The 22,531-nt window shown below is 48.6% G+C and overlaps 2 protein-coding genes across 7 annotated transcripts in view; one reads left to right on the top strand and one right to left on the bottom strand.

Annotated features, from left to right (window-relative positions):
* The window catches only part of LOC142774763 (uncharacterized), an 88,194-nt gene extending 83,527 nt beyond the window's left edge, over positions 1-4,667 (top strand). Inside the window, exon 4 of the mRNA XM_075876030.1 lies at positions 4,320-4,667. Coding sequence (XP_075732145.1) covers positions 4,320-4,548 — 229 coding nt within the window. The 3' untranslated portion in view covers positions 4,549-4,667. The remainder of the gene's footprint in view (positions 1-4,319) is intronic.
* LOC119178190 (ATP-binding cassette sub-family C member 4) overlaps positions 1-22,531 on the bottom strand; it is a 2,441,444-nt gene that overhangs the window by 2,124,131 nt on the left and 294,782 nt on the right. The window lies entirely within an intron of this gene.

Below are 22,531 nucleotides of genomic sequence, written 5' to 3'. Positions count from 1 at the left end.
GTCGTCCGAGTGTGAGGACGCCTTCGCGAAGCTCCGCCATTTGTTGACGTCTCCTGCCATTCTACGCCCCTACTACCCTACGGCCCCAACGGAGGTACACACAAACGCTAGTGGTGTAGGCCTTGGTGCAGTCATGGCGCAGCCCAAATCCGGATTCCCTTAATACGTTGTCCCATATGCAAGCCATACGCTCACGAGAGCCGAGACAAACTACACCATCACGGAGAAAGAGTGCCTGGCAATCGTCCGGGCCCTTACAAAGCTTCGACCTTATTTGTATGGTCGTCCATTCGATGTCGTCACTGACCATCATGCACTATGCTTGCTGTCATATTTGGGACCCCTCAGGCCGTCTCGCCCATTGGGCTCATCGCTTACAAGATACGACATCCACGTGCTGTACCGCAACGGACGCCAGCTTGCTGACGTCGACGCCCTCTCGCGCTCCTCTCTGCCTGAAGGTGATATGCTCTGCTCAGTATCCTCGGTTGATGTTTCTGCCATTGATGTTGACATCATCGCTACCGAACAGCGAATAGATAATTAGATCGCCCCGCTTACCGACTTGCTCTCTGATCCGTCCGCAACGCCATCCACGCGTGTCTTGCGTCGTCGAGCTCACCATTTCGCCATTCGAGATGGGCTCCTACACCGACGCAATTACGACGCCGATGGCCGGCAGTGGTTACTCGTGATATCCAGCAGTCTGCGGTCGGAGATATGTGAATTTTTCCATTCTAATCCGCAATTCGCGCACTCTGGGGTATTCAAAACCTACCTTCGCATTCGACAATGCTACTTCTGGCGTGGGATGTACCGCTTCGTGCAGCAGTTTGTTCGCTCCTGCCTCGCTTGCCAACGCCGCCAACCATCAGCACACATGTCACCAGCTGGTCTGCAACCATTACCTTACCCTCACCGTCTATTTGGGCGCAAATGTATCAATTTGTATGGACCACTTCCTCTGACGCCAGCTGATAACCGCTGGGTCATCGTCGCCGTAGATCATTTCGCGTGATACGCCGAAATCGCCGCACTCCCTGCGGCGTTTTCGCGTGATATTGCGCGTCATTTTGTGTCCTTTCTACTGCATCAATTCATACGGTGCCATGGTCCACCCCAGAAGCTTCTCATCGATCGAGGTCGTGCCTTCTGGTCAGAAGTCGTCGAAGCCATTCTCACTGAGTGCCATTCTGTCCACCGCAAATCTACTGCTTACCACCCGCAGACGAATGGTCTCACCGAACGCTTTAAGCGCACGCTCGGCGACATGCTTTCGATGTACGTCACCGCCAATCACACGAATTGGGATACTATACTGCCCTTCGTCACCTACGCCTACAACACCGCTCTTTAGAGAACGACCGGTTTTTCACCTTTCTTCTTGCTGTACGGAAGGCACCCGTCACGCATCATCGACAACAATACTCCCATACACGCCGGATTCATCTGAGTGTACACCTATTTCCGAGAGCGCCAGGCTTCTTGAAGAGTGTCGTGAGCTTGCTAAGACATTTACGACGCATGAGCAAGAGCGGCAGAAGAGTATTCGTGATGGCTCCGCCACTTCTGAGCCCCCGATCCTTCTTGGTTCCCTTGTATGGCTCTCAATCCCAACCTCTGTAGCTGGCCTTTCTTCCAAACTACTCCCGAAATACGAAGGTCCCTACCATGTGATCGAGCGCATATCTCCGGTCTAACCGAACCAATTGAAGAATGCGCGGACATGCGCCATCGCGGGCAGCGCATAGTTAATGTGGAGTGCCTGAAATACTACTATGACCAGCTCATAGTGACAAGCTGTTAGGACGCCAGGCGACTCCTTCTTCGACACCGGGGTAATTGTAGAGAAGCCTCCGAACACTCAAATGGGTTGAACTCTCAAGTGCTTTCTAGTGGGTCCACCCAAAAAGGACGCCGCTCGCGCGGAGAGCCCGTTCTTGGCTATTACTGTCGCCATTGTGTATGCTTCCTGTGGGCCGGCTAATAAACGCCCTTATATATATATATATATATATATATATATATATATATATATATATATATATATATATATATATATGCAGAAGAATAACTTCGGTTGCCGCAAGGTTATAAATATGAAAGTAGATGCGCTTTCACATAACAGCTGTTTATTGTGCCGACGTTTCGACGGGAACCCCGTCTTTTTCTAGGCATAATACTATTTACACATGTTCCGTGTCTTCTTATAGCCTTTCGAGACAGGACGGAAGGGGTCAAAAGAAAAGGAGAAAAGGAAAAAAAGAAAGAAAAGAGAGAGAGAGAGAAAAAAGAAGAAGAAACAGCGAAACGGGAGGACAAACATTGAATAAAATATAGAAAATCTAGGAGAAGAAGCAAGACCGACACGGCGTAATTAGAAAGGGGCAGCATTTCAAGAGAGTAGGGCAGAGGTAGATGAGCAATGTCATCATTGTCAACAATACCTCCCCCGCACCCACTCTTCCCCAAGTGAGCAGTGAGCCGCCGTTCTCGTATTTCACCTTTCCATGTAGCCCGCTGGCGGCTCGTTCCTCTTTGAAGTTTAAGACAAGTTAATGGGGAGGGCTTAAGCGTTTCGAGTGCGTGCTTGTGGCGTCGGGAGGAACGAAAAAGCCGGTGATTGAGGCACTGCCATCGATATTCATTATATGCAATGGCTCCTTGGCAGTGAAGGAACAGAATGTGCGTTAAAAATTAAAGAAGGAAAAAAAAGAAGAACAGGGGGGGGGGGGACTGTACGACATCCGGGACAGTCACCACACAGTTGCGGCTCACTGGGAAGACATGCGTGCATGTATGAAAAAGTTAACGAAATCACCTAGCCATCAGCTCTTTGTCAGTGAAGAAACAGAATGTGCGTTGAAACTTAAAGAAGAAAAAAAAAGAAAAAAAAGGGGGAGGGGGGACCGTACGACATCCGGGACCACTTATCTGTGCGTTCCGGCTGTGCTTGATGAGGCAAATCATTTGTATGTTGTCAGATGCACAGGCCAAAAGCTTTGTTAGCTGGTAATTTTATTGTCGTAATGAAACCGGACTGATTAGAGAGAAGCGTTTGCGTCTTTTAGCGGTCGTAACGCTGATAGAGTGCCTGGGTGTTCATTTATTCTGTATTTTATCGTGTTCAATTTGTAGATAAAATAAGATTCCCGTTGTTCCCGTTCTCTGATTGTTCGAAAGTTGTTTTCTAGTAGTGTAACCCTGATGCCAACAAAGCTGTGGTCTTTTAATGTGCAGTGTTTTGAAAGTGGAAGGCCTGGCAGAGATCGTACATGTGCCCGATAGTTGTTGAATCTAATTCTAAACGGAGTGTCTGTCTGGCCCACGTATTGCTTGTTACATACCCCACATTCCAGGAGGTATATGACGTTGTCTGAGTCACAGTCTAGTGCACCTGTTATCCTGTGCTCAAAATCCGAGTGGGTGCTTTTCGCCACTGTCGTTGTTTGAATGTGTTTGCATACCTTGCATCTGCTTTTTCCGCAAGGGTGACACCCAATTTGAGGTTTCACACCTATCTTTGAATTTATTAAATGATCCTTTATATTTTTCGGCCATCTGTATACAACACAAGGAGAAGTGAAAGTTTTGGATAGTCGCACGCTCTGTTCCAATATGTTAAAGTGTTTTTAGGACCTTGTTTATGTTCGGTGGGTTGCTCGTGAAAGTTAATAGCAAGTTTTTGTTGCAGTGTTGGTCGGCGTTTTTCTGGTGGTTGAGAAGAATCTGGCAGTCCAGATTTTCAGCTTTTTTGATGGCGTCATCAATGATAGCTGGCAGGTATTCTTGATTAAGGAGTACTTCGCGCATATGTGTGCTGTTTTTGTGGAAATCTTCGGTGCGGGAGCAGATTTGTCGGAATCTGTGTGCTTGGGAATAGGGAATGCTGGTCTTGCAATGTTGCGGGTGGCAGCTTTTTAAGTGCAGGTATTGTTGCCTGTCCGTAGGTTTTCTGTATACGTTAGTTACCAACGCACCATCGCCAACTTGAATGAGTACATCAAGAAAGTTTATTTCAGTGTGAGAGTAGGAGTGTGTAAAATAAATGCTAGGGTGTACCTGGTTGAATGCCTGTATAAATTTGAGGAGCTCGTTTTCCGAATGTGTCCAAATTATGAATATATCATCTAGGTACCGTTTATAGAGTAATGGTTTGATATTACAAGATGAAAGAAAATGGGACTCTATGTGGTGCATGAATATGTTAGCGTAGTTTGGGGCCATTCTTGTACCCATTGCCGTACCGCTGATTTGAAGATGGGCTTGGTGGCTGCGCCACGAAACAGTCCTGTAGCCCGCTCCTGTTCGCCATGCAGGTGTATGCTACGCTCGTCATCCATCTACTCTCCTCGGCTTCACTTGGTGCCGCGACTGACGGACCAGCAGCCCGCGAGCCTCTGTGGCTCGACACCAGCGCGGGTACGAGTACTCATTGCGCCTCCAACCCCAACATTCTGGCCTGTCAAGCGGCGCCCCCACCCGAGGAAGTGTGAATCCTGCAGACATCACAAATTTCATCTTCATCGACAACAGCAACAGCTATAAAGCGGCAGCATCCCGGCGCGCCGCTCTGTGGGCTCGGTGGCTGCGCCACGAAACAGTCCTGTAACCCGCTCCTGTTCGCCCTGCAGGTTAGTAGACAAAGCTCGTCATTTTCCAAAAAATCAAGCAATTACTGTCTGGTACAGCTGCCGAGGCCACAGTGTTGTGTATGCATGGCCTTCGAATGCATTGATGTCATACATTGTTTATTGCTGTTACTGTCTGGGGACATTGAGAGCAATCCAGGGCCCCCTAACGATAGTGCTGTCATTCTCGCTGAACTAAAAAATATATCTTCTGGGCAGGCTAAGCCTCTTTCCGAGGTGCAAGACCTAAAAACACAATTGAATATTACAGAAAAAACTATCAGTGACCTAAGTAATAGAATAACGCAGCTGGAAAAACACTACCAAAGCCTCTCAACCGTTCAAACACAAATAACGGCGCTAGAGACCAGTGCAGGCACTACAGCTCGTCACATTCAAACCTTGAAGGCCAGGTTTGACGATGCGGAAAACCGCTCGCTACGGAACAACCTAATATTCTATGGTCTCCCAGATACTAACCACTCTGAAACTTTCTCTGAGTCTGAAGAACTAATTGTGAGCCTCTGCAGCGAACACTCAAACGTTAAAATTGACGCGAAAGAAGTTGAAAGGGCACACCAGCTCGGTCGTCGCAAGCCTGGCCAGCACCGCCCGATCATTGTAAAATTCACATCGTTTAAAACTAAAGAAACGATTCTTTCTAACGGCAAAAAACTGTAAGGCACAACTTACGCAATAGGCCAGGATTTCTCTCGTTCCGTCCAAAATGCACGGAAACACCTCATTGCCTTCGCTAGGAGCAAATCCATCGCTTTTTCATGCCCCTACAAAACGTTGTTTCTTGGCTCCAAGCGGTATGTCTTCGATGAAATGTCACAATCCATCAAAGAAATGGCGTAGCAATCCCAAAAGCAACGCCAACCGTCACACCCCTTATGCAATCGATTACGACCAAATATTTCCACCTCCATAATCTACACTAACGCCCATAGTTTTCTTTCTAAACGCGAGCAATTATCTACTCTTGTTTTGTCATCAGACCGCAATATACTCGTCCTCACCGAAACGTGGCTGTCAAGTGACGTTACGGACAATGAAATCCTGGCTGATCTCCCGAATTTTGACGTTTTTCGAAACGATCGCAAAGGTTCTCGAGGGGGAGGTGTTTTAATCGCCACTAGCAAGTCGCTATCGTGCTCAGTTGTCGACATTACATCTGACATTGAAATATTATGGCTTCGTATTCGTCCTACGCCAGTAACTCTGCTGCTTGGAGTGTGCTATCGTCCCCCACAAAGCAGTCCAGATTTTCCTGAGAAATTCAACAACATACTGAACTACCTCACTGTTAAACAACCCAACGCGCATGTCCTACTTTTTGGCGATTTTAACTATACCGATATTGACTGGAAAGACCAAGTCACTTTGGCAGGGAGCAGTGTTGAAACAAAAGAATTTGTAAACATCTGCTTAAACTTTATTCTCACCCAGCTGGTATCGGAGCCAACCCGCGTGACAAACAACTCAGCCAATATACAAGACTTGGTTCTAACAACGCACCCCGAAAGTTTATCGTCACTTACATACCTTCGCGAAATCAGCGATCACAAGGTAATACACTCAGTCTTGAATTTCGACCACTTGTCCCGCAAGCCTCATTCTAAAACTATCAGTCTGTATAATAAAGGAAACTACGAGGCAATAAATAACGAACTTCAAAATTTTTTTCCGGACTTCGAAGCAGACTTTTGGAACAGATCAGTAAAGGACAACTGGATGATTTTCAAAAACAAAATATGGGAACTGACAACAAAGTACATACCGAAAACCACACTTCGCGCATCTTGTCAGAAACCATGGTTCAGAAAAATCCTGAAAAAGCTATGTAATAAGAACAAGCGGTTATTTCGGGCTGCCAAGATAAAACCTATAGCCCAGAACTGGGATAAATACTACGCGGCCGAAAAAGCGTATTTCCTCGCCATACGCAGCGCAAAACACTCGTTTTTTCACACAGATTTACCCAAGATTCTAACCAATAATCCCAGAAAATTTGGAAAATCATTAACCTCCAGGAATCCCATACGGTTGTATTGAAAAATGAAGCTGGCGATGATATGAGTACCACTGACGTCGTTGAACTTTTCAATGCTGCCTTTTCTTCTGTTTTTACCAACGAAACCCACATACCGTTTCCTGCGTTACCGAAATGTATCCAGTCTTTTACGTCGCCATAGGGTGTTTTGTCTGTTATCGAAAAATTGAAACTGTCTTCCTCAGCAGGTGTGAACGAAATCAATACTAAAATTCTTAAAAACACGAAATCTATTTCTTCAGTGATTTTTTCATTATTATACTCCCAGTCACTTCGCACAAGCATCTTACCAGACGACTGGAAGGTGGGGAAGGTCACTCCGGTCTTCAAATCAGGTAACAAAGACAGCCCCCTAAATTATCGCCCAATCTCTCTAACAAGCGTACCCTGTAAAATCATGGAACACGTCATCTACACCCAAATCATTCACTTTCTTGATGCCAATAACTTCTTCCATCCTGCCCAGCACGGGTTCCGTAAGGGTTACTCTTGCGAAACCCAATTAGCCCTTTTTGTCCAGGATCTGCACACAAGTCTAGATACTAACCTGCCAACTGACGTAATATTTCTGGATTTATCGAAAGCGTTCGACAAGGTACCTCATAAGCGACTGCTAATGAAACTTAGATCTTTAAATATACATCCCGATGTTTTAGCTTGGATTGAGGAATTTCTGACTAACCGCTCCCAGTTTGTTTCAATTGATGACGTGCCCTCTAACCCCCTTCCAGTAACATCAGGTGTCCCCCAAGGCTCCATTCTTGGTCCCCTTCTCTTCTTAATTTATATTAATGATTTTGCTTCGCATGTCTCCTCCAGTATCCGTTTGTTTGCTGACGACTGTGTAATCTATCACTCAATCACTAACCCGACAGATCAAACCGCTATTCAAGATGACCTTAACCACTTGCAGGACTGGTGTGAAAGCTGGCTTATGAAACTTAACCCTAACAAATGTAAAATAGTCTCTTCCCATCGTCGTAGCAACCCTTCTTTGTTCTCTTACTCAATCGCTAACGTCACCCTCGAAAACGTGCAATCATATAAGTATCTCGGTGTCACCCTGTGCAATGATCTTAACTGGCGCCTGCATGTTACCAACATTATATCATCTGCAAACAAATCCCTAGATTTTCTGAAACGTTACCTTCGGCACGCCCCGCAGGACGTCAAGTTACAGGCCTACAAATCCCTTATTCGCTCTAAATGGGAATATGCCTCTGCAATCTGGAACCCACACCAAGCATATCTCATCGACTCACTCGAGGCAGTTCAAAACCGTGCTACTAGGTTCATTCATTCTTCGTATTCGTATAATATTAGTGTATCATCCATCAAAAAAGAATCTGCTCTTTTAAACCTTGACGTTCACCGTCGCATTTCCAGCCTCTGCCTGTTTCAGAAAATTTTTCACAGCCCATTCCGTCATCCCTTCATTGTTCCACCAGCCCGCATATCTCACCGCACTAGACATCCACTTCAAGTGGCCCGTCCACGCATTAGAACGACCACTTTTTCTATGTCCTTTTTTGTACGGACTGCCAACGACTGGAATGATCTTCCCCACGACGTCGTGGCCCTTTCCTGTCCATCAACATTCTTCGAACAACTGTCTGCACGTCCTTCGCAATGAAAACCCGTGTCAATAAAAAAAAGTAATAACAGAACTTTATTTGTTAACCCACCCCTTATGTAATACCCCCTCGGGGGTTTTTAAGGAAATAAAGTGAAGTGAAGTGAATTACTTGTTAAGTTCAAAGCTGTTCAAATCGAGTACAAGTCTTGTGAAGATTTCAATTACTTTTTTGCTTGGATAAGCGACAGGGTTGTGTGTGCCATACGATTCAACAAGCGCCCTTACACCATCATCATGTGGGATATTTGTGTAGAGTGAGCTAACATCCAATGTTACGAGAAATGCACCGTCTGGAATTTTCACGTCGGCTATTTCCCGAAGGAAGTGGTTTGTGTCACGCAAGAAGGACTCATGTGTGGATGGTATGTCTTTGGTTAAAGAATCAATATAACTGGAAATGGGTTCCGTTAACGTTCCCGTGCCTGATATAATGGGTCTGCCAAGGTTATTCTCTTTATGAATCTTCGGCAGCATGTAAAAACGACCAGGCGCCGAATGTACCGTAATAAGTGCCTTTTTAAGCTTTGAATTAGTGGCGCCTTCACGTGTGAAATACTCTAGGGTTGTTACAATGATCTTTTTGTGCTCCGTGGTAGGGTCAAAGTCGAGGTGTTTGTAAAAGTGTTTGTTATTTAGTGGTCGCTTGCCTTCCTCAATGTAGTCCGATCTATTCAGAACAACAATTGTGCCTTCTTTGTCTGCTGGTTTAATGACGAGATCTTCGCAGTTGCTCAACGTGAGTAGTGCCTCTTTTTCTCTTTTTGATATGTTATTCATGCTTGGTTTGTGCACCTTGTACGCATGTATAACATCTTTTTGAACCGTGTCTATATAGAGATCCAGATGTCGATCTCTGTTGGCATCTGGGGTCCATTGCCGTCCGATTACCCCACGAAAAAGTGCGCTATCTTTTTCGGGTTTATCAAAGAAATATTCCTCCAATCGTAAATTTCGTGCGAAGTGGTCTAGGTCTTTTAGGAGCGTGAATTCATCATACCTTCCGTTGCCAGGGCAGAATGTAAGTCCGCGTGATAGTATACTCAATTATTCTTTGCCAAGTTCTTTGTCGGAAAGGTTAATAACGTTTGGCTCTTTGGGGTGTGGTGGCAAATATTTTTGAACGTGAGATGGTTTGGTATTTTTTCTGTAAGCAGCAGTGGGTACAGCTCGTGACACATTGTCCCGCGCAAATTTCTTTCTCTTAAGTTTTTCAATTTCCTCTGTTTTTTGGGCTCAAATACGTCGAGTTCTTTAGCTTCCCACTCCGAAAGAGAAAAGTTATTTCTTAAATACCGCTCCTCGTCTGTCAGTGCGTTTAGAGTCTTTCTACAGTGTTCGATGGTGACCTTCGTTAGCTCCTGTGTGGCGTGATCGAGAATTTCGTTCCACCGTTTCATTTCCCCTTCGGCAAAGTTATGCATCGATGGTGTTAGCGACAAGCGCGGCCCCTTCGGAGCCAGTACCCGCCGCTTTGCACGTGAAGTTCGTGCCGTATTATTTTGTCAACAACTTTTCTAAGTTTAAGAAAATTTGGACCCGTTCTATGGCCTAGTTCATCTGAAACTGACGGTGTTTGCCCACTCGCACAGCCAGTATGTCACTTTGCAGAGACGCGGCGAATAGAGCCGCAAGGTGCCCGGAGGTCGTACCTGGTTTGGGTTGGAGCTCCATCCCGTTGTGCCTCCCGTGACGAGCTGGCCTGTAGACGCCTGCTGTTGGCTGCTGGTGGTCGCTGCTTGCTCTTTGATGATGTTGGCGGCTGATTTTTCCTTGCGGGTGGTTTATTCTGGCCACTCGTTGCTGTTGATTGTGGTACAGCTGGCAATCGTTGTTGACCCGGATTACCCTTCGTCACCGTTTCCGGGGTGTGTGTTGTAGGCGTAGACGACAGCCGTGGTAAGCGTGATGGCGGTTGTGCACTCGGTGAGGGGGGTCCCGACGGGGTATGCTGGCCTGTAGAAGGGGCAGCGGCTGTTTCTGGGGCTGCTTGGTTCATTTTCTTCTCTTTGCCGCCTCGACAGGTGGCATCGGAAGAGTCACGCCGCAGTGCTTGGGAGTAGGATGGCGTCTCCAGAAGCTCGTACGCCCCCGCCTCCGGTTGTGGCGCGTGTTCCAGCCAGTTGTTGATGTATGGCCGCCGTAGGTCGAGGAGCAGGTTGTAGATGTTCCAGGCCAAGAGAGACACTCCAGCGAAGCTCGGATGCAGACCATCGGCCGCGAGTACGGTCCACGGCGGGAGCGCGTCGATGCGATGGTTCACATCGAAGACGCCCTCTCTCTCATGGCACAAACTCAGCAGTCGCAAGTTAAACTCCCGAGCCTCGAAGTTGAACCGCCTCACCGCACGCCAGTTGTGTCGGCGGAGTCGTTGGTTGGGGGCTCGTGGGAGCACTAGTGTGGCAAACACAATAGGAATATCTGGTCTCTCATGCCGGATGCGGTCAAGGAGGGCGACGTAACGGTTGAATGCTGTAGGGGCATCCTTATTGGCCAGGTCGTTAGTTCTAATGTGCAGAATAAGGTTCTAGGTACCTTTAGGGACGAAGTTTAATAGCTCTCCGATGTCGCCAATGCATGCGCCAAGCTGGCAGATGAAGGCAGGTGAATGGGGGCTGGCCGGATCGAAGTGTTGATGCAGGTACTTTAGTTGTGAGTCACCGACTATTGCAGTCGAGGCTCCGTGGATCGGAAGCCTCCATGTAAGTTGTTTGCGAAAAGCGCGGGCAGCAGCCATTTGTGGTGAGGCTTATATGCAGAAGAATAACTTCGGTTGCCGCAAGGTTATAAATATGAAAGTAGATGCGCTTTCACATAACAACTGTTTATTGTGCCGACGTTTCGACGGGAACCCCACCTTTTTCAAGGCATAATACTATTTACACATGTTCCGTGTCTTCTTATAGCCTTTCGAGACAGGAGGGAAGGGGTCAAAAGAAAAGGAAAAAAGTGTGCAAAAACAACTTTCGAACAATCAGACAATGGGAACAGCGGGAATCTTAATTTATCTACAGATTTAACACGATAAAATACGGAATAAATGAACACCCAGGCAATCTGTCAGCGTTACGACCGCTAAAAGACGCAAACGCTTCTCTTTAATCAGTCCGGTTTCATTACGACAATAATATTACCCGCTAACAAAGCTTTCGGCCTATGCATCTGACAACATAGAAATGATTTGCCTCATCAAGCACAGCCGGAACGCACAGATAAGTGGTCTCAGATGTCGTACGGTCCCCCCCCCCTTTTTTCTTTTTTTTTCTTCTTTAAGTTTCAGCGCACATTCTGTTCCTTCACTGACAAGGAGCTGACAGCTAGGTGGTTTCGTTAACTTTTTCATACATGCACGCATGTCTTCCCAGTGAGCCGCAACTGTGTGGTGACTGTCCCGGATGTCGTACAGTCTCCCCCCCCCCTGTTCTTCTTTTTTTTCCTTTAATTTTTAACGCACATTCTGTTCCTTCACTGACAAGGAGCCATTGCATATAATGAATATCGATGGCGGTGCCTCAATCACCGGCTTTTTCATTCCTCCCGACGCCACCAGCACGCACTCGAAGTGCTTAAGCCCTCCCCATAAACTTGTCCTAAACGTCAAAGAGGAACGAGCCGCCAGCGGACTACACGGAATGGTGAAATACAAGAACGGCGGCTCACTGCTCACTTGGGGAAGAGTGGGTGCGGGGGAGGTATTGTTGACAATGATGACATTGCTCATCTACCTCTGCCCTACTCTGTTGAAATGCTGCCCCTTTCTAATTACGCCGTGTGGGGCTTGCTTCTTCTCCTAGATTTTCTATATTTTATTTATTGTTTGTCCTCCCGTTTCGCTGTTTCTTCTTTTTCTCTCTCTCTCTCTTTTCTTTTTTTTCCTTTTTTTACTTTTCTTTTGACCCCTTCCGTCCTGTCTCGAAAGGCTATAAGAAGACACGGAACATGTGTAAATAGTATTACGCCTTGAAAAAGACGGGCTTCCCGTCAAAACGTCGGCACAATAAACAGTTTTTATGTGAAAGCGCATCTACTTTCTTATATATATATATATATATATATATATATATATATATATATATATATATAGATATATATATATACATATTGTTCCGAGAAGTTGACCGACTCGGAGGGGTAGTTACAGATGTATTTTCAGCTGGTTAAGCGAGCAGTGCCAGCCACAGAGATTAGCTCGCGCCAGTCTATATGCTTCTCTTCTTCGTCTCCATGCACTGGCATATAGCATGACCCCCTGCGGTGGAGGCACCGTCCCGGTGCTTTAAAGGTCGTTATCTGACGCATTCTTGTAGGGCTTGATCCGCGATACGTGTACAATGTCACTGGACCGCACAGCAGATGATGATGGATAGATGGGGCTGATCTCGTAGGTGGCAGTTGTGACTTGACGCAATATACGGCATGGTCTCGTGTAATGAGACAAAAGTTTTTCTGAGATGCCCAGCCGACGATGAGGGGACCAGAGTAAAACGAGGGTACCGGGAGCGAAGTGTACGTACCTATGTTCCACATCGTACCGACGGCATTAGTTGCTTTGCGACGCCATCAGCTGAACGTGAGCGAGCTGATGGGCATGATCGGCTCGCGCAATCGCGTCGCGGGCATACTCGCTGGTGAATGAGGTGTGAGCTGAGATGACTATGTCAAGTGGTAAAGTCGGCTCTCTTCCGTACAATAAGTGGAACAGAGAAAAGCCCGGTGTGTCATGACGGGATGAATTATACGCGAAAGTTGCGTAGGGTAAGGCAAGGTCCCAGTCTTGTTGGTCGGGCGACACGTACATAGCGAGCATGTTTGATAGAGTATGGTTAAATCGTTATGTGAGGCCGTTTGTTTGAGGGGGTATGCGGTTGTCAATGCATGTTGCGTGAAACAAGAATGCAGAATGTCGGCGATGACTTAGGATAGAAATGTACGGCCACGGTCTGTGAGGAGTTGACTCGGAGCACCATGAATCAATATAACGTCCCGTAACAGCTGGTCAGTAGCTGGTCGGTAGAGCTCGCGTAATAGCGTAGCGTGTAGCGCATTTTGTAATCACCGCTATCCATTTGTTTCCCAATGCTGATGTAGGAAAAGGACTAAGCAGGTCTAACCCAATACGGTAAAATGGTTCCGCGGGCACGTCGATTGGTTAAAGATGGCCAGCGGGTGGCAGCGACGGTGTTTTACGAAGTTGGCACAGGTCACACGTGGCGACGTATCGGCGTACCGAGCGAGAAAGGCCTGGCCAGAAGAAACGGCGACGGACGCGCTCGTACGTGCTGGATACGCCAAGGTGTCCAGCCGTGGGAGCGTCGTGAAGCTCGGTGAGAACACAGCGGCGCGAATGCTCAGGCACAGCAATGTGAAGGTCAGGCCCGTGTGGTTGGAAATTGCGGCGGTACAGCACACCTTTTTCTATGATAATGTAGCGGACCGAAGCATCATTTGGGGGGGATTCTGTACGGCTGATGATGTCAAGCAGCACTGGATCGTGCTTCTGTTCTTTCCCAATGTTAAGGAAGTCGGACACTGACAAGATAGAGTTCTTCATGGGCTTGTCTGTGTCCTCAGGATCGTCGACAGGGTACCGGGAGAGACCATCAGCATCATGGTGTAGATGGCCAGATTTGTAGACCACCGAATAGGAAAACTCTTGCAGGTGCAAAGCCCAGCAACCAAGGCGGCCTGATGAATCTTTCAGATAGTTGAGCAAGCAGAACGCGTTGTGTTCGGTAACTACCGAAAATGGGCGTCCGTATAGATAAGGTCGGAATTTGGCCACCGCCCATACAAGAGCCAAGCACCACGCTCTGTGATCGAATAGTTACGTTCAGGTTCAGATAGGAGGCGGCTGACATATGCAATAACGGAATCATGGCCATGTTGTGTCTGAGCCAGCAATGCACCAATGTCATGTCCACTTGCATCTAAACGGATTTCCGTAGGAGCAGCAGTATTGAAGTGTGCCAAAATCGAAGGAGTAGTGAGAAGAGCGATGAGAGTCGAGAACGCAGAAACCTCTTCGGAGCCGCATGAAAACGGGACGTCTTTCTTGAGGAGCTGCGTAAGCGGCCTCGCTATGTGCGCAAAATTTTCCACAAAGCGTTGGAAGTAGGAACATAGTCCTACGAAGCTGCGTACATCCTTCGCAGATCGTGGTACAGGAAATTTTTTTACAGCACTGATTTTTGCCTGGTCTCGTTGTACACCGTTGACGTCTAATAAATGGCCAAGTACTGTGATTTGATGGCATCCGAAGTGCCATTTGGACGAGTTGAGCTGCAGGCCAGCGCAACGGAAGATGCTAAGATGACTGAGAGGCGCTCTATGTAGGTTTCAAATTTTATTTATCTATTTATTTACAGAATACTGCAGGCCCTACTGGGGCCCTAGCAGGAGGGAAAAAGTGTACTCGAAAAGACGATACATAGACAAATTTACATACAGTGCATTGAAAACAAAAGACGGGCAGTGTCTAATCAGTACAGCAAAGCTTGAAAGTAATAACACTTGGAATATCGAAAAGTGGAAGGAAAGGCAAAGAATAAAAAAGTACATTCGCACAAAAAAGGAACATAACTAAAACAAACTAACATCAATCCTTAAGACTTTCAATTATTTTTATACTTTGCACTGCTGGCATTGGCAGCGAGTTCCACTCTTTAATTGTGCGCGGGAAAAATGAGAACTTGAATGGGTTAGTTTTTGTGCTGTATGGGGTTAGTGATTGTTCATGTCGATGCTTTGTATATCGTGACGCCAGTGATGTCACATAAGGCTCAGGAGGGAGTCGAAATTGATGATTCTTCAAATGGAAGATAAAATTTATTCTGACAACTTTTCTCCGCAACTGCAATGATTTCATGCAATAAAGATTCATTAGTTGATTCGGAGAGTCTGTTTGGTGGTATTTAGAATTATTAAATCTAACCAATTTTTGTAGGATCATCTACAATGCTTCGACATTCTTTTTCGTATGAGAATCCCAGACAATGGATGCATATTCGAGCTTGGGTCTTATAATGAATGAATATGCGAGTAGGTTGACATCTGGTGGTGTGTGTTTTAACTTATGTCCTAAAAAGCATAGCGTATGGAAGGCGGATGTGGAAATGTTCGAAATACTTGGTTCCAGCTTAGTGCACTGGTAATTGTGACGCCGAGGTATTTGTAGTTAGGGACCTGCATTAGCTGTTCTGAAAGGAGACTGTACGGGAAAAGTAAATAGTTTTTATTTCTATATTGCCACCATTGATGAACGAGCCGCTGTGGCTCATACCCGTTTTGGGCTACGAAGAAGAAGAGAACGTTTTCGTTGCTCTGGTTTGGGTGAACTCCTGGCTGCAGGTCTTGTTTTTGCTCGCGACATTACTGATGGAGGCACTGGGTACGTGTACTTTGGCTGTGTCGGCCATGGTGGAGACAGCTACATCTCCCAGAGCAAGAAGCAGCCGCCGCCTGCGTGGGTTACCTCCTGAATTTGGTCCCTTGGCATCGACACCCAGGAAGATGGCAACTCCGATGACAAGCCAGGCGGTCCAAACCAGCGATGCCCATGGTTTTCTTCTCGCCCAAGTTTTTCATGCGCCACAGACACCAAAGCAGTTCCATGGAGACATCTTCGAGGATGTTGATGACTGGCTCGACCACTTTGATCGGGTTGCCTGTATCAACGAATGGGACGATGTTCGCAAGCTGCACCGAGTTTACTTCTACTTGGAGGATTCTGCGAAGACGTGGTACGAGAACTACGAGGGCTCCTTTGCAACCTGGCAAGAGTTTAGCCGTCTGCTCCGTAACGCCTTTCGGAACACCGAGAGGAAGGAGAGGGCTGAACAAGCCATATCCAGCAGAAACCAGTGGCCGAACGAACGAGTATCCATGTTTGTCGAGGACATGCTTCGGCTCTTCAAGCGCGCGGACCCTGCCATGCCTGAGGAAAAGAAGGTGAGGCATTTGATGCGCGGAGTAAAAGAACAGCTTTTCGCTGGGCTCGTGCGCAATCCACCAACGACAGTCGCCCAGTTCATCAGTGAGGCGACCACTATCGAACGTACGCTGCAGCAGCGGTCATCACAATACGAACGCCAGATCCCGGCCACCGCATGCTCTATCGGTCTGACAGTGAGAGACAGGCCCTCGCAGACTTCATTCGAACTATTGTTCGGGACGAACTGCGACAGCTTCAGGCGGTGGAATCCCATCAACCTGTGTCTGGCCTCGCGCATGTAATCAGACAAGAAGTCCGGCAGGCCGTCGCACCCCTGACCCCAATCACACCACCAATTCCCGAGGCGCCAGTCCTGACATACGCAGCGGCATTGCGATCCCCTGCGCCACCGGCTACAGATCCTGCTATGCGGCCCAGGTACCAGGCTATGCAGTCATTCCACGCCACTGCTTCGAGCCTGCCTCACGGCTCAAGGTTCCCGAGCACACCCACCTATCTGCAGTCTACCTCAAGACAAAGTGGTAGCAAGGCAAGCACGTGGCGCACCTCGGATAACCGTCCGCTCTGCTATCGCTGCGGCGAAGTGGGTCACGTATACAGGAACTGTCAATACCGGCAACTAGGTCTCCGCGGCTTCCATTCTGATGCTCGATGCCCGCGCTACGGTGAGCGCACCCGCGAAATCGAAGCCTATCTTACAGGCAGGCGAACACATTCGACTGTTCAGCACCACCAGTCGAGATCACCGTCGCCTCGCCGGTCTACGTCACCCAGTTTGCCCTCATCGTCTTCCGCTGCTTTCAGGAGCCAGTCACCAAGTCCCTGCAGGGGAAACTAGGAACGGCGACTTCTGGGGGTGAAGTCGCGGCCCGGCGAACTGTAAAAGATCCTCATTCGACGCAACGATCAGACGAGGACCATTCCGGTTTTTGCAGTGTTCTCTGACAGCAGGAAGATCGTTTCTGCCGAAATCGCCGTCTTCGTCGACAATCATGCTGTCAACGCCCTCGTCGACACCGGCGCCGACTATTCCGTAATGAGCGCCGCACTGGCATCTGAACTGAGGAAGGTTACCACACCATGGCAAGGACCCCAGTTGCGCACGGCAGGGGGCCATCTGGTGATGCCTGCCGGTATAGGCACGGCATGCATTCGTATACGTACGTCGACATTTGCAGGCTCTTTCCTCGTATTGCACGTGTGCTCTCGGCCAGTCATTCTAGGAATGGACTTTCTTCGTGAATACGGCGTCGTCATCGACCTCGGTGAATTACTTGTGTCGTTCGAGGATTCCTTTTGCGCTGCAACTAACAGTACACAATTCCGGAAAAGAGCACTTCGTGTTACCGACGATTCTCTGACTTTCCCACCTCTAAGCAGCCTCTTTGTCGAAATAGAATTGGGACAGGACATGTCTGACATGGTAATTGCAGAGGCCAATTTGTCTCTCCTTATTTCACGACAAATCTGTGTTGCCCGAGGAATCATTCAGCCTAGCAATAGGCATATTCACCTGCTGGTCACGAACTTTAGCGAAGAATATCGCCACCTAACGAGACACACTGTCATTGCATATTGTGAAGAACTTGCCGATGCCGATGGTTCGCCCACGTTAGCTTCATTTTCATCGAATGGCCACCCTGACGAGGTGTTCGCGAGCACTCTCGACGTAAACGAGAGACTACCTTCGTCTCAACGAGAAAGCCTTTTGCGTTTACTCGGCTCATTTCAAGACTGATTTGCCACTACGTCAAAGGTTAAACAGACACCACTTGCTCAGCACCGTATCATGACGGAACCCACCGAGAGACCCATCCGACAACACGCCTATAGGGTGTCGCAAAAAGAGCAAGACGCTATACGCGACCAAGTCCTGCAGATGCTTCAAGACGAGGTCATCCAGCCATAAACCAGTCCCTGGGCTTCGCCAGTTGTGCTAGTAAAGAAGAAGGACGGTATGTTGCGTTTTTGAGTTGATTACCGTAAACTGAACAAGGTCACCTAAAAGGACTTTTATCCTCTACCCCGGAATGATGACTCATTGGCCTGTATACGCAACGCTAAATATTTTTCTTCCATGGATTTACGTAGCGGCTACTGGCAAATCGCAGTGGATGAGCGCGACCGCGAAAAGACGGCGTTTATTACTCCCGACGGCCTGTACGAGATTAAAGTGTTGCATTTCGGTCTATCCTCAGCGCCGGCTACTTTTCAAAGAATGATGGATACGGTTCTCACAGGGCTCAAATGGCAATCATGTCTTGTTTACCTTGATGACGTCGTGGTCTTTGCGGACACGTTTGAACAACACGTCCAACGCCTTCATGCAGTACTTCAGGCAATCAGAACAGCGGGGCTTTCTCTCAAACTCGAGAAATGTCATTTTGAATATGAAGAACTGAAGTTCCTTGGTCACGTTGTGAGCCATGCCGGCATCCGCCCAGATCCGGAGAAAACCAGTGCTGTTGCCGCCTTTCGCGTGCCCACAAATAAGCGCGACCTACGCCGATTTCTGGGGCTCTGTGCGTATTGCAGGCGCTTAGTCAAAAACTTTTCGAAGATTGCTGAACCCCTCAACAAGCTTACAACAGACGGTGTCTCGTTTGTTTGGGGTCCCGATCAGTGTCATGCGTTCGACACCCTCCGAAACCTCCTCCAGGCTCCGCCTGTACTAGGTCATTTTGACGAAAGCGCTGACACGGAATTACACACTGACGCCAGCAACGTTGGACTAGAAGCGGGATTAGTTCAGTGGCATAATGGCGTAGAGCGCGTGATCGCTTATGCGAACAGAACGTTATCTCCAGCGGAGAAAAACTACTCTGCAACCGAGAAGGAATGCCTCGCTGTTGTCTTGGTCATAACAAAGTTCCGCCCATACTTGTATGGCCGCCCATTCAAAGTAGTTAGCGACCACCATTCCCTTTGTTGGCTCGCAGATCTCAAAGATCCCCCAGGTCGTCTAGCACGATGGAGCCTTCGGATACAAGATTTCGATGTCACCATCGTCCACAAATCTGGGCGGAAACACAACGACACCGACTGTCGCTCACGTGCACCGGTCGAAAATGTGAACACTGACTTTGAAGACGACGACACTTTTCTTTCTGCCGTATCAGCAACCCGCTTGGCTGAGCAACAACGTCACGACTCGGAGTTAATTCCGCTCATTGACTACCTGGAAGGACGCAATTCCCACCCTCCTCGAAGCTTTGCACGCTCGCTATCCTCCTTCTGTTTCCGCGATGGACTGCTTTACAAAAAGAACTTTCATCCTACACAAGCTATGTATCTGCTTGTTGCGCGAACTACGCTTCGTGGTGACATTTTACGACACCTCGGCTATACGCGCACGCTGCAATGGATTCAACGCTCCTACTACTGGCCACGTCTCGCAAAGACTGTGAAGCATTACGTTCGCACATGTCGTATCTGTCAACGACGTAAACTTCCACCTTTACGACTAGTGGGACTACTGCAACCAATAGGCCCACCAAAGGCGCCATTTCATCAGATTGGCATGGACTTGCTGGGGTCATTCCCCACGTATTCGTCTGGAAACCAGTGGATTGTGGTCACTACCGACTACTTAACACGCTACTGTGAAACGAAGGCACTTCCAAAAGCAACCGCAGCAGATGTCGCCCATTTTTTCGTGAACAGCATCGTCTTACGTCACGGTGCTCCAGCTGTCATCATAACTGATCGTGGGACAGCTTTCACCGCAGAGATGCTGCAGGAAGTCTTGCGATTAAGTGGCATGGAACATCGTAAAACAACGGCTTGCCACCCGCAAGCAAACGGGCTGACTGAACGACTCAATAAGACAGTTGCAGACATGCTGTCAATGTATGTGGACATCAATCACAAGAACTAGGACGCCATACTTCCCTACGTATTTTTTGCGTATAATACTGCTGTTCAAGAAAGTACCGGTTTCATACATTTTCGCTTAGTCCACGGTCGCAAGGTCACGACGATGCTCGACGCCATGCTCCTGCCCGAAAGCTTAGGAATATACCGCACCGATGCCGCCAAATTCGCGCAGTGTGCAGAAGAGGCCCGTCAAATTGCTCATCACCGTATTCAACATCACCAAACCGCAGACGCACGCCGCTACAATCTTCGTCACCGTGAAGTTATTTTCAAGCCCGGTGATGAAGTCTGGGTGTGGACCCCTATCCGACAACGCGGCCGTTCAGAAAAGCTTCCTCGCCACTACTTCGGCCCTTACAAGGTCGTACGACGTCTCAGAGACGTCACATACGAGGTTCTCCCAGAAGGCACTTTGAGACGTTCCCGTTTCACCCCGTGAACTGAAGTCGTTCACGTTTCACGGCTGAAACCATACTTTTCGCGCTGTGAATCGCCAGTGAGTGACTGACTTTATTTGTCTCTCTCTTACAATCTTTCCCATTTTTCTTATTTCTCATTTAACTCTTGGCTCCACAACCAACTATGTTATTCCGCCTTACGCCATTTATTTTGCTTGCATGGTAATTTTCGTCTCATTTTCTTTTTTTTCTTTTTTCTGCCTTCATGTACAGCATCGAGACGATGCATCTTGAGAGAGGGGGCAATGCCACCATTGATGAACGAGCCGCTGTGGCTCATACCCGTTTTGGGCTACGAAGAAGAAGAGAACGTTTTCGTTGCTCTGTTTCGGGTGAACTCCTGGCTGCAGGTCTTGTTTTTGCTCGCGACAATATTCATAAAAACCATTTTGTCAGCGTTAAGCTGCATTTACCACTCCGAACACCACATATGTATGTTTTGTATGTGTCGTGGACGCCAGAAAAGTGTGATGTTTAGGACGGTTCGAGCACTTCCACTATTAAGCAGCGGCGCAGGAAACAGACAGGAAGACGAGTTCAAACGTTTATATACAAAAAGGAAGGCTATGAAAAGTCAGTGATGTGGATGCCGTCGGGACGAACAGCACGGCACATAAGGAAGAAGGGTCCCGTAGACTCACGACTCTCGAGCAGCGGTGGCGTCGTCTAGGAGATGCCTGGACCAGCGTGACCTCGCACCTTGTTTCCGAGCTCTTGGTCACCACCCGAGCGTAGCAGTTACACGTGTGTGTTCTGGCCAGCATAGCACCGTCTGTGCCGTGCTGAAATGCTGCTCACCACAGCTGCGGTGCGGCAGCTCAGTCACCGGCATTCCTCGCCTTGGCCAGGGCACAGCCAGGGACCCTCGGGTGCACAGCTCGTGAGCTCGTGGCCCACTTCCGAGTCTGGCGCGTCGCTCGGTACGGCTCGGCACCGCTCGGCGATCCTCGATTCAGCCAGCAACTCCCCTGGCACCTGGGTCCTCGGCCTGGCCTGCTGTTCTGTTCCTTGCCTAGGGCATCGCGGATCTCGGCGATGCGTCTCCGTGGTCAGACGTTCGGCACAGCGACGTACGTGGCCTGGCTAATGGTCACCGTTGCGCCGCACATCGAGTCTCGACGCCAGCTGTTCGCTGGATGGGCTGGCCCACTACACGCATGGAGCACCGCGTCTCCGATGCGAGTTGACTGCTCCGTAGTCGCACCCATGCCATCAAGCGGTGGCACCAGAGCGTCGCACATCGGCAAGGGACGAGCGAGACGTTCTGCCGTACGAGACGCGGGCGTGTGTACGGAGGACCACGGAGCTGGGCGAGGTCCAGGGTGGCCGAGGATCCAGGTGCCAGGGGAGTTGTGGCTGAATTGAGGATCGCCGAGTGGTGCCCAGCCGTACCGAGCGACGCGCCAGACTCGGACGTAGGCCGCGATCTCACGAGCTGTGCACCCGAGGGTACCTGGCTGTGCCCTGGCCAAGGCGAGGAACGCCGTTGACTGAGCTGCCGCACCGCAGCTGTGGCGAGCAGCATTTTAGCACGGCACAGACGGTGCTGTGCTGACCAGAACCCGCACGTGGAACTGCTACACTCGGGCGGCGATCAAGAGCTCGGAAACAAGGTCCGAGGTCGCGCTCCTGCAGGCATCTCCTAGACGACGCTACCGCTCCTCGAGAGTCGTGAGTCTACGGGACTCTACTTCGTTATGTGCCGTGCTGGTCGTCCTGATGGCGTCCACATCACTGACTTTTCATAGCCTTCCTTTTTGTATATAAACGTTTGGACTCATCTCTCTGTCTGTTTCCTGCGCCGCTGCACAATAGTGGAAGTGCTCGAACCGTCCTAAACATCACAATTTTCTGGCGTCCGCGACGCAGGATTAAGCTCTTCTTGTAAATATATTTAAGAGCCTCACCTTGTTTGTGAGCCGTGTT

The sequence above is a fragment of the Rhipicephalus microplus genome, chromosome 1 (genome assembly GCF_043290135.1).
Source record: "Rhipicephalus microplus isolate Deutch F79 chromosome 1, USDA_Rmic, whole genome shotgun sequence".
Classification (NCBI taxonomy): Eukaryota; Metazoa; Arthropoda; class Arachnida; order Ixodida; family Ixodidae; genus Rhipicephalus; species Rhipicephalus microplus.
The sequence above is the reverse complement of the archived record's forward strand: the minus strand, read 5'-3'. Positions and strand labels throughout refer to the sequence as shown.